The sequence below is a fragment of the Gopherus flavomarginatus genome, chromosome 7, assembly GCF_025201925.1.
Source record: "Gopherus flavomarginatus isolate rGopFla2 chromosome 7, rGopFla2.mat.asm, whole genome shotgun sequence".
NCBI classification, from domain to species: domain Eukaryota; kingdom Metazoa; phylum Chordata; order Testudines; family Testudinidae; genus Gopherus; species Gopherus flavomarginatus.
In genome coordinates, this window is record NC_066623.1 from 39,120,524 (window position 1) to 39,132,598 (window position 12,075).

Below are 12,075 nucleotides of genomic sequence, written 5' to 3' on the forward strand. Positions count from 1 at the left end.
TGCCTTACCAGTGTCTGGTTGGCAGAGAGCATGGTGGCATCTGTATTGTCTCCCCGCAGAGGGATCAGGGGCATGGTGCCAAACTTCTGCTTGGTGAGGTCGGAGGAGGAGCGCCGTCTCATGATCACTGGGCGCAGGTCGTCATGCTGCATGAGAGTGCCAATACGTCACTGCTTGGCGTTCCCAGCCCCCACCCTGCTCCAGGCCAGCAGCATGCCTGGTACACTGGCTCTCACCCACCTGAGCCTTCAGAATGCTGGTGGTCCAGTCCCACAGTTCGGCTTGCCCCGTACACGCCAGGTACCTGCAGAGCCAGAGGAGACACTGGCTGGATATTGGCGACCTGGCACCTGCTGCTACCCACAGAGGGAGGTGCCCTGCCCGCCTGGCTCTCAGCTTCCCCAGGGGCTGGCTGAAGATGGGAAGTTCCCCAAACAGGGGCCAGGGGGCTGGGAGCCCAGCAGGGATCAGCTCACCCACAGCCCGGGGAGCTCACTCTAACTAGAACTAATGCCAGCAGCGCCTCCGTGTAGTGCTGAGAGCTTTCCGCAATCACAATCCACCAATGTTCTGGCTCCCCCAGCTACATGGCATGGGCATGTGAGGGGAGAAAGCCAGCAGCCCAGCCCTGCTCACCAGACACCCTGGCTGTGGGGCAGTTACCATTCTCAGCCTTCATGCTGCACAACCACAGGGGTCACATGCCAGGCCAGAGGGACTGAAGGGGAAAGAAAAGGGAAGTGGCTTGGCTGGTGTCATGCAGCTGGCTTGTATCCCTAGCAGTACTGCCAGCTACCAGCCCCGAGCGGGGCCTGCTGGCTGCTCAGCACTACTCCAGCAGAGCACAGGGGCAGGGACAGTGCTCTGGGGGCCGGCAGTGGTGGCAGGGGTGCACAGCTGTCCCAGGGATACTGTGTAGAGCAGTGTGAGATGCAATGAGCTCACGGGGGCAGTGGGAACATGCCATCAGGACCACACACTGTCAGGCTCACTGGATGGGGTCTTAGACCGTGAGGAAGGACATGGGGGTGTACAAGCATCTGGCCCATCACAGGGGATGGGCTGGGGCCAGCAGACTCTCGACTGGAACCGGGGGTGCAGGAGGCCACGTGCTAGGCGTTCTTAAAGGTGCAGCTCGTGGTGGGTCCTGGAGCCCCAGAGCAAGTCTGGAAAGCTCACGTGGGGAGCAGTGAATTCAGGGGCAGAGGCGTGTGTATGCAACAAAGGGAGCAGGGGCCAGTGGGGGAGGAGGTGATAGGGAACAGGCAGTGTCCATGTTGCTGATGCTCTGCAGTTTGTGCCACCAGGATGGGCAGCTAGTGGCTCTGGCAGAACCTGTCTGCTCTCAGGTTCCAGCTCCTTGCAACAGGTTCCTGACCCCTAGTTGCCGGGGCTAGGGGAAGGGGAATCCCAATGGCCTGACTGGAACTGGGGATCCCGAGTAGCAGGCCATGGCTACAGGGACCCCAGCATCCTGCATCCCTGGGGCAAGGGGACCCCACAAGGTACTCACAGCTGCTGCTTGTCCAGGATCAGAGTGAATCCCCACCTAGAGCAGAGGGACACAAGCGCAGTCAGTCCAGGGCAGGTGCTAGAGCCAGAGCTCTGGGTGCGGGGGGGTTGAACTTGGGGGTTGCAGTGTCAGAGCTGGGGCAGACTGGCAGGTCCCTATCAGGCTGGCTCTGGAGCTGGGGCACTGCAGCTGGGTGATATGATTAGAGCTCACCTGGCACAAGGAAGGTCGAATCAGGGCTCCGCCTGGCGAAGGTCACATCCGAGGCTGTAGGACAAGTCTGGGGTAGGGTTAGGGGTAGTGCCAGGCAAACAGGGCCAGGAAGTTGGGGTGCTGACAGATGCCAGGTATAGTGCTGGGGCTGGCTCTGGGCAGAGGGTGTGGGGAGGTTACCAACAGGGCAGGTGTTACCGCTCGGAAGAGTCCTGCACCCCAAGCCTGACTCTTACTGGGAAGGTGGCTTCAGCTTCTTCCGAATCCCCATGTAAACCTTGGCCATGTTGAGGGGCCACTCCCGCTCCGGCCGGGCACTCTGGGAAGAGAGAGCGAGACACTCAGCCCTGCCCATGGATATTCCCCATTCCCCCAGCCCTGCCCTGCCCTCCCTGTCTGCACACCTCCCCTTCACTTGCCCCAGCCTGCTCTCCCCTTTCTGCCGGCTCCCCTCCTCTCCCCCAGCCCTTCACTTCACTCCGCTCTCTGCCACATTAGCCCAGCCCTTCCAGCCTCACTGGCACCCCTCCTTCCTCTCCCTGAGGCCTCCTATCTCCACCTGCACCCCTCTCAACCAGCCTCCGGGGTGGGACAGGGCCCCTCACTCTGCACAGGGGGAAAGGGCTCCAAGACTCGGGTGTGTGAGGGGCAGAGAGAGAATCCAGAACCTTCCCCTGGCACAAGCTGGCTGAATGGCCACCCCTCAGAGCCAGGTCTGGCAGCTCCTCCCCATTCCCACGGCTGGAGGCAGGGCAGGGCGTTGGCCTGGCTGCCCGATCTCTGGGAGAGCTTTCCTGATCCCAGGGGATGTGGCAGGCCCCCTCCTAGCCCAGCACTGCCCACATGTCCGGGCTGCCCCAGAGTGCCAGGTCTGGGTCCTGCTTTACCCTTTTCTCCTTCAGCAGCAGCAGCTTGTGATCCTGGATGACGAAGTATCGCTCCTGAAACTTGCAGCCCAGTAGTTTGGGGGGCTCCTCCCGACACTTCAGCACCCCACACTTAGGGCTCTCGCGCTTGGCACCTGCACGACAGGGGAGAACAAGGGGGTGAGGAATGTCCTGGGCACCCAGAGAGAGGGTCTGGGCAGGGCAGGAGCAGGCTGGGGATGGGGATTAGGAGCGGAAGGGGTCAGGGTGTGTCTGTCAGGCAATGGTGGGGGGCAAATGGTAGGAGCTGGGGGAGTGTCAGACAATAGGAGCAAGAAGGGATCAAGGTCCCCCTTACTCTGGCTTTGTCCCCCTGGTTTTCGTGCAGGAGTCACTGGTTCACAGCCCTGGTTGGCTCTGAGCATCACTAACAGGACAAGTGTCTTTTCACCTCCAGGGTGTGAGGATTGGCCCAGCCTGGGGTCGTGGCATCACAGCTCACTCAGTGGCCTGCGCACTCCCAGCCTGCAGCCTGTGGCACACAACAGGCACTGACTACCCCTCCTCCCCCCCACCCCCCGCAAGCTGCCTCAGCACAGGCCACAGACTGGGTGGGTCATGGGGACCAGCCAGTGCTGCTGCTCTGGGTCCCATGGCTGGGCTGGGCCAAGGCCAAGGGCCAGAGCCATGGGCAAGGCAGGGCCTGACAGAGGCCATGGGCAGGGGGATCTGTTGCTGAGCTGGGCTGGGGCCATGGGCAGGGGGAGCTGAGGCTGGGGCTGGACTGGAGCCATGGGTAGGGGAGCTGGGGCTGGGGCCAGGGCTGGGGCTGGACTGGGGCCATGGGCAGAGGGAGCTGGAGCCAGCGCCTAGGCAGCAGGAGCTGGCCTTGCTGCATGTGCTGCACCTTGCTCCGCAGGAACGGCCCTGGGCTCAAGCAGGGCTTTGTAGCCCAGTCAAGGCGGGTGGTGCTTACCTGTGAAGAGACAGCTGCCTTCTCCAATGGGAACCTTCCTCACCAGCAGGTAGGCGGTACTGGGTTCAGGTAGTTTGCACCACTGCAGAGCCTGCTCCAGGACCTTCTCCTTGGGGTGCAGGGGACGCTCTAGGGAGAGGAAAGGAAGCCGTTTGCACCCCGGGCAGCAGAGGAACTGCCGTGGGCTCTGAGGCCAGGGAGGGTCCAGCTCCTTCAGCAGGGCCAGGCCTGCCACAGCCCAGACAGGGCCAGTGCTGCCATGCTGTGCCAGGGCGTGGGGCTGTCAGAAGGCATGGGCACCCCCTGCCTCTGCAGCATCTGGGAGAGGGGATCCAAGGTGTGAGCGCTGCATGGATGGAATGGTCCAACCTTCCTCCCCACACAGCCCTTTGGGCCCCCTCCCAGTACCCACCCCCAACCAATGGTGAGCAACTACCGCCGCTCCCATGGAGAAGTGCTGCCCCCATTCAGCCCCCACTCCAATTATGAAAGGCCACCCCCATCCCTCCCCCTGTCTCCACTGCCACTCACCCAGGCCCCACCCCCATGGTGAGGTGCCCCCCCACTACTCCCCTTGCCCCTCATCCCAATATAGATACAACGCTCCCGTAACCCAACCAGCACCCCCAATGGAGAAGCACCCTGTCACTCAATCAGCCCCCACCCCCAATGGAGAAGCACCCTGTCACTCAATCAGCCCCCACCCCCAATGGAGAAGCACCCTTGTCACTCAGCCAGCCCCTGCCCCCCCCAGTGGAGAAACGCTCTCATCACCCAGTCAGCCCCCAGCCTGCCCAGTGGAGAGGCGCCCCCATCACTCACCCAGCTCCCCATTCTCCAGGGCCTCGAAGGTCAGCCAGATGTCCAGGCTCGCTGGCATGTTGCGCATCTCCAGTACCTGATTGGTCAACTCCTCCGCAGTCATGGTAGGTGACACCTGTGGGAAGTGCAGAGAGCAGCTCATCCCCAGTCCCCACTCCGGCTAAGGCCTGAGCCCTCCCTGGGTGCCACTGAATCTGCTGGCAGCAGGATGGGAATTAGCCAGAGAGTGGTGCCCTCACCCACCAGGTGCTGGGAGATCTCCCCACCCTGCAGGGTAGCTCCGGACCCCTGGAGACTCCTGACCAGCTGACAGCAAGGCTGGAATACAGAGGGTGGGCCATGCAGCTGCTCTGGTCAAGCCATGGCTGCAGCCAAGACATGCTCACTCACCTTCAGGGTGACACAGCAGTCTGGCAGCTTCTGCTCCAGGTACACCTCAATGATGAGATCTCCAGCCTGTGAGAGCTGAGGGAGAGAGGGCAGAGGGTGGGCAAAGCCTGGGAGAAGTGCTGGACTGGGAGACTGGCATGGGTGGGGCTGAGCCAGCAGCTCTCAGCGTCTGCCTGCAGGGAGCTGGGGAAGGGGATGCTTGCATATGTAGTAAGTGAAGGCCCTGATAAAGGCCCAGTACGAGGCTGAGGCCTGAACTAAAATAATGGCCAAGACTTTGCTAACATAAAGCAAAGTGAAGCTGTGAGCCAGAGGCAGGCCCTGCTCACAGAAACTGGCAAGGAAAGGGCTGATGCTGCAGGAAGATGCATACCTAAAAGGTACTGAACACTAGAGATCAGAACATTCACATACTTGCACATTCCACACAGATAAGAAGGAACAGACTGACCCATCCCAATGACAGGGGCAAAAGGGTAATATGATGGATAGAGTTGTTTTGTTCAAATCAACATGTACAAGGTGAGAGGTGGCACCTTACTACGTAGAGGGGTTGTACCTTGCTACGTAGAAGGGTTGTATCTCAATACGTCAGGAGTGATGTGTAACTTGTTTGTACCTGTGTATAAGAATGCATCTCTGGGGCCATGTCTTTGTCCGGCCGAGGGGGCAGTGGAAAGTCCCGCCACTAACTGAGCCGAGTCCATTGACCGTGGGCACATATTAGTAGTATGCCTTTTACTAGAGTAACAATCTAGGGGAACTATCGTTGTGTCCAAAACGGCAATAATCCTGGCCGACGTGCCTTCGTACCTTACTAGACTCTGTGGTCATTGGGGGTTCTCTTCGGGTCTGCTGTGTCAGCTATCTGCAAAGCTGGGACAGCACAAGAGGGAACACACGCACCCAGCCGAGTGATACCAACAAGGAGAGAGCAGAGCACCACACTGGTAGCATCTGAGAACACATCTGACAACAGCATCCAGAGTGACTGCACGCTGTGACCAGTGCCGGGGGTGAGAAGGGTGGGGGTTACAGAGCAGGTTGGGGGCCCCACCCACCAAGGAGAGGGGCTAGGAGGGCAAAGGCCTGGGGCAGGGTGACGCGGGGAGGCAGGGCCCTTTCCTGTTCCTGGGGAGGCCTTGTAAGAGATGGTCTCATTGCAGAGCAAACACAGGGCCCATTGTGTGGCTAGGGCAGCCCATGCTGGAAGTGGGATCTATGCAGGGACAGAGGACTTGCAGCCATGGGCCTGTGCTGGGCTGCTCTCTAGCCATCTGCCTCCACCATGGAAGCTCACCCACATCCATGGGCCCAAGCAGAGGCCAATGGACAAATCAGCAAAAGGATCCAAGACATGGGAGTGCATGGCGTCAGTACCTGCACATCCCTCCAGGTGGTGATGAGGCTGTTCTCTAGATCCATCTGTGACACTTGGTCCTCGTCAATCTAGCAGGCAAGAGAAGGAATGTGAGGTGTAGGAGGGAGAGGAGACAGTGCTGGGGGAGGTGGGGCAAGTGAGGGGCTTACGTTGAAAATGCGGACGTAGTTATCAATCAGGTCCTCCATCACCTTGACTTCATGCTCCCCTTTGCCATCTGTCTGGAAAAGGCTGGGAGCAAAGAGCAGTGACAGGTTCTTGGTGCTCATCTGATTGAAGTCAGCACATTTCTGCACGCTGCAAGCCGGGGCAAAGAGATAGAGAGAGTTCTCAGCATGTGCCCAGCAGCCCCAGCATGGGACGAGGCTGGGCCGTTCAGAACCACTCATCCAGCTGCTGGAGTCAGGCAGAACTTCTTGTTCTAAACCTTTATCTACTTCCACGGGGAAAAAACAGTCACAGGGTTATGAAATTTTCCACTTTTTTCATCAAAATGTAAAATTAAAAACTTAAATTTCAACACTTTGAATGTCAAGTTTTTGGCCTTTTGTTCTTCCCCCTTTTGGCCACTGAATGCACTTGAACATGTGATGGCCTTGGAGCGGGTTTCCCCCACTTCTTCCAATTTCCCTCTGTGTTCTTTGTAATATTTCCACCTTTGGAAAAGTCACATACAGCAAAGGGCAGAATTGACTGGCATCTGGCTGCTCCGTGACTCTTCCGGTGTTGGGAAAGTTCTGAAAAGTTACAAATAAAAGGAAAATGGAAAGAAGATGAAAGTATGAAGCCCCAACTATGGGGCATTTTCTGGCAAAATGGAACCAGAAGATAACAACTGGGGAGAAAGGGGAAAAAAAACTCATGAAGATTACAGAATGCTAACCCTGCAAGCTGGTCTGTGCCGACCTCTGAGAAATGCAGACAAGCCACCTTTGGTTGCACAATTGCTTGCCATTTTTTGCTGCCAGAGGGAAGGCCCAGCCCCAGACTAACTACATGATCCTCCCAGCCTGTCCGCACAGCTCAGAGACAGGGGCATTTGTCAAACTCTATTCCTCCCAGGGCCATTTGTCAAACTCTATTCCTGGATCACCCACCACTGGCACTGGCCACTCCATATCCCCGGGGGACCCAGAGACCCTGAAGCTAGGTAGGAAGTGAAGGGGGCAGACAGTGGACACAGCAAGTCTGGACTGAACATGTTAGCCAGTGACGCTCCCCCGATTTCCTAGAAGACCATGCTGTTCCTTGAGGAAGGGACATAAACACTCTGCCCAAGGAGGGACATACTGACCGGTAGAGGTGACCAATCAGAGCAGCCAGTGTCCTGCGGTTGAGGCGGGGCAGGCGGTTGATCAGCTCCTTGTAGCGCTCCAGCCGTTGGGGCTTCAGGGCTATTGCTGGAGGAAGCATACGGTCACAAACACAACACTGCGCAAAGGCACAACTACCATCACTGGGTATGAGCTGCTGGTCCCAGACCATGCACGGACTGGCAGGGAGCTGTGCCCCAACTTACCCACACTCACACCAATCACCCAGCCCCTCATGGGACCAGTGCTTCAGGTCAGATTGGGATGATTTCCACCCTCTGTGCATTGATGCAAATGATGGAGCAAGGGGCAGGGGGAGAATGGGGCCCAGAGAACCCCCCACCAGTGAAGCTCAGCACTGGGCTGGCTTAGGTCTGTCCCTGCCACGTGGCCCTTGGTGGCAAGAGAAGGAGCGCCAGGGTGAGAGGGAGCCCAAGGCAGAGAACAGCTGCTGCGTGGTGAGCCCGGGATGGGAGGAGCGGCAGGGAGATGGGTACCCGCAGCCTCCTTCCACTGGGGGTGCAGCTCTGAGGTGAAGACGGGGTCCTTAAGCTCTCGAAAGAATCTCTTCAGCACGTCGGTCACGTCCTCAATGAAGTTGTCGCTGATGCGCAGCTTGACATTGCGAGCATCCCTGCGGAACTGCTCCATCAGCACCTTGATCCGGGATTTGGCCCCGTTCTTTCGGTAAATGCCTTCATGTCGCAGTCCTGTGGGCAGAGCGCGTGAGAGAGACCATGTCGTGGGACTGCATGCTAAAGGGGGAGTCCAGATCAGCGCTGCCAATGCAGGGGTGGGGCAGGTAGTGCACTAATGAGGAGTGTGCCCTCCTAGCTCTAGATCTCTGTGTGTGTGTGTGTGTGTGTGCGGGGGTTGGTGGTGGCGTAAGCAGGTAGATCACAGTGCACCCTCTGAGGCTCAGATCAGTATGTCTCGGGGGGAGGGAGGGGAGTAGTTTGGATCATGCCCTCTGAGGCTCAGACCGGTGTGTCTTGCAGGGGACGGGGGGGATTAGCTCAGATCATGCCCTCCGAGGCCCAGGTCAGTGTGTGTGTGTGTGTGGGGAGGGGAAGTAGCTCAGATCATGCCCTCTGAGGCCCACATCAGTGTGTGTCGGGGGGGGAGGAGGAGGGGAGTAGCTTGGATCATGCCCTCTGAGGCCCAGATCAGTGTGTGTCGGGGGGGCTGGGGTAGCTGGAGCATGCCCTTGCAGCCTGCTCCCAGTGGCTGCCCCATGCCATCTCAGGAGATGCCTGACGGACAAGTAGGCAGCTCTGCACTTCCCCTGAGGCAGTGCCACCTGCCGCAGAGGAGAACGTGGCACAGGGTGTGATGTTGTTGACATAATCTGTTACCATATAGATCACTGTTGCAACCACTGTTATATATTTGCAGCAAATATCGTACAAAGGTTGTCGTGTGAGGTGTCTATGGGAAGGTTATGATTTGCTGGTTATGACTATGCTATATGTGTATCATTTCTGTTGTTGGAGTTATGAATATTGGCTCTATACTGTCTGTATTTCAAACTTATGCTGTGCTTCTGGATGACACCCAAGACAAGCTGGTGTCAGCTTTGCCTAGCCTGCTTCATGGCCCATTAAGGACCATCAGCTACACAACTGACCCATTGAGAGAACGCAGATACACCTTTCAGAATAACAGCCTCATTAGTCTGTATCCACAAAAAAACCAGGCGTACTTCCAGCACTTTAGAGACTAACAAATTTGTGACTCAGCAAGGTATGCAGAGACATGCCCATGGACAGAACTCTGAAGGTTTTTTCTTGCCATGTGCCTGAATGCTTGTCTTTGGAACAAGGAAAGAAAGACCACATGACAAGAGACTTTAAAAGGCTACTGCAGCTCCTCCGTCTTGTCTTCAGTCCTGCTTCAGACTTCTGGAGGAACTTTGCCGCAAACTGAAGCTCTGAACAAAGGACTGAATGACCCATCCCAGCTGCGGATGTACTCCACAGACTTGATTTGAGCTTGCAGTTTATTCCATCACTGTTGCAAGTCTGAACCAAGAACTTTGCCATTACTGTATATAATTGATTCCATTTAACCAATTCTAGCTCTCATCTATATGTTTTTCTTTTTATGAATAAACCTTTAGATTTTAGATTCTAAACGATTGGCAACAGCGTGATTTGTGGGTAAGATCTGATTTGTATATTGACTTGGGTCTTGGGCTTGATCCTTTGGGATTGAGAGAACCTTTTTTTCTTTTACTGGGATGTTGGTTTTCATAACCATCTGTCCCTATAACAAGTGGCACTGGTGGTGATACTGGGAAACTGGAGTGTTTAAGGGAATTGCTTGTGTGACTTGTGGTTAGGCACTGGGGTAAAACCAAAGTTCTCTCTGTCTGGCTGGTTTGGTTTGCCTTAGAGGTGGAAAAACAGCAGCCTTGGGCTGTAACTGCCCCTTTTTAAGCAATTTGTCCTGAATTGGCACTCTCAGTTGGGTCCCACCAAGGGCAGCATCATTACACAGGGCTCTTGGCAGCACTGCCAGAACCCAGCAGGAGGCGCCAGGCCAGCCCCAAGCAGAGGGGCTCACCGTATTGGGTGATGAAGGCAATGCAGCTGTCCACAAGGATGGGGATATCACTCCTGCTGAGCTGCTGGTCACGCAGGGCGTTGCCCCGTCCCCCCGCCGAGGCCTGGATGTCCGCGCACCACGCTGCGAAGTCCATCCTCGTCACCCCCTGCAGGTAAAAGGTCCTGAGGACAGGGCAGAGAGCAGGCGGTGAAACCCAGCTGGGGACACAGTGCAGGGCCTGACTCCCACTGCACCCCCACCCCAGCTCCATTTCTGCCCCTGGGACACCCCACTGGTGCAGGCACAGGCAAGCTGGCTAGCTCCTCCCGCCAGACACAGGCCTGTCTACAGGCACTGTCCCTGCCCAAGCCCCAGGGGGTAGGGCAGACATTTAGGGAAGATGCGGGGGGGGGGGGGGGCACAGATTGGAGCGTGCCCTCCCAGGCCCAGATCAGCTAACTCCAGTGGGGCTCAGAGCAATGGGGGGAATTAAACAAAAGGAAAATCTAGGGTGAGCCTCAGGTTGCCCACCGTGGTGAGGAGCCCACTGCGGGGCTGTTCAGCCTGCACTGGCCCAGCAAATACAGCTCTATTCCCGCCCCGGGGCAAGGATTAGACCCCCCCGCCCCCATGCGGGCTCAGGCAGGCTCCTCTCCCCCAGCTGTGCCCAGACTCCACTCCCTGGGAGTCCACTGACCAGGCTGTCTGTGTGTTTATTCCCCTCCAGGCTTAGTCTGCTCCAGACCCTGGCCCAGTAACGCCTCTTTGCAGGCAAGAGGCACTGCCCATCTGCCCAGGGCATCCCGTGAGAGGGTGGCTGGGGTTCAGCCTGTGCCATGTCCCAGCAGAGCTCACCTCCCCATCTCCACCAGGATCAGCACCTCCTTCTTCTCAGGAGTCTCAGTGAGGGGGACCACGCCTGCACAGGAGCAAATGGAGACTTCAGACGCAAATCCCACCTAAGGGCCAGGGAGAGACCTCGCGCAGTGACGGGCTCCCACTGAGCCCCTCAGGGTCAGCTAGAAAGATCCCAGATGCTTTACATACTGTATACATGCAGTCACTGACCCAGCACCAGAATGCAGCCGCTCTGGGCTGGGGCATGGCTGGTGGTGAACAGCGCTCAGCCACACAGCACAGGGCTCACTCACCCAGCACTGCAATGCAGCCCCACTGGGGTGGGGCATAGCTGCTGTTTCCCACAGTTGGAACAGGCGAGGGCTGTACTCACTGAGCTCCTGCAGCCTCCGGAGGTTGATGCTGTCCTCGGCTGCGCCCTCCTCCCCTGGGCACAAGAACAGGTGCGCTTTCTGCAGGATGAAGAAGCCCTGCAGCCACTGCTCAGGACTGAGCATGGATCTGTAGCGCAACCGGCCCACTCTCTGGAACTCGTAGCCCAGCAGGCAGTGACAGCTAAGCGGTGTGAACCACTGCATGGAATGGAGAGACTGGTTAGATCCAGGCTGAGTGCAGGGTGAGGGCATCACAGAGGGCTGTGCCCCAGTTTGGGTTGCTAGAGGGGGCAGGAACAAGCTGAAGGACTATGCCCTGCATTGGAGATGGAACCAGGGCAGAGCATTATACCCTGTGTGTGTGTGAAGGGGGGCAGTGCTAGGGCGGGGGGCTATGCCTCTGTGGCGGGTAGGAGGGATGCTGATTGGATCCTGGACCCCCCAGCCAGCAGCATGCCAGTGTGGGGGCGGGTCTGTTACGCCAGGGAGACGAGGCAAGTTAGTGCTGGAGCTCTCAGCAGCAGTTTCTCAGCCCGGCTCATGGCTGGTGCTGCTAGGCACGGTACCGCACTGGGCCTGTGCCCTGGGTGACCATGTCACACACCTTGCCGATGGCGCTGGCCCAGGCCAGCAGGGTGTCTGGCCCGTCAGCTCCCAGCTGCTGCACTTTGTCGCCACTCAGGAAAAGCTCCAAGGTGAAGCGGAACCTGTAGATGAAGGCAAAGGCATTTGGGGGCAGGGCTCCCCCAGCAGCCCAGTGCCCTGCCTCCCACAGCCCTTGCACTCTGGTCCAGCAGTGAAAATGACCCTCCCCGAGGCCTG

At 57.8% G+C, this 12,075-nt stretch overlaps 1 protein-coding gene across 1 annotated transcript in view; it reads right to left on the reverse strand.

Annotated features, from left to right (window-relative positions):
* Positions 1-12,075, reverse strand: part of ARAP3 (ArfGAP with RhoGAP domain, ankyrin repeat and PH domain 3) — a 55,446-nt gene that overhangs the window by 5,334 nt on the left and 38,037 nt on the right. The window contains exons 17-32 of the mRNA XM_050963450.1: positions 11,858-11,960; positions 11,253-11,451; positions 10,877-10,940; positions 10,040-10,203; positions 7,972-8,184; positions 7,456-7,561; positions 6,311-6,458; positions 6,161-6,229; positions 4,781-4,855; positions 4,391-4,505; positions 3,569-3,697; positions 2,614-2,747; positions 1,963-2,045; positions 1,514-1,549; positions 241-304; positions 9-146 (exon numbers count right to left, since the gene is read on the reverse strand). Of these exons, the coding sequence (XP_050819407.1) occupies positions 9-146; positions 241-304; positions 1,514-1,549; positions 1,963-2,045; positions 2,614-2,747; positions 3,569-3,697; positions 4,391-4,505; positions 4,781-4,855; positions 6,161-6,229; positions 6,311-6,458; positions 7,456-7,561; positions 7,972-8,184; positions 10,040-10,203; positions 10,877-10,940; positions 11,253-11,451; positions 11,858-11,960 (1,840 nt within the window). The remainder of the gene's footprint in view (positions 1-8; positions 147-240; positions 305-1,513; positions 1,550-1,962; positions 2,046-2,613; positions 2,748-3,568; positions 3,698-4,390; positions 4,506-4,780; positions 4,856-6,160; positions 6,230-6,310; positions 6,459-7,455; positions 7,562-7,971; positions 8,185-10,039; positions 10,204-10,876; positions 10,941-11,252; positions 11,452-11,857; positions 11,961-12,075) is intronic.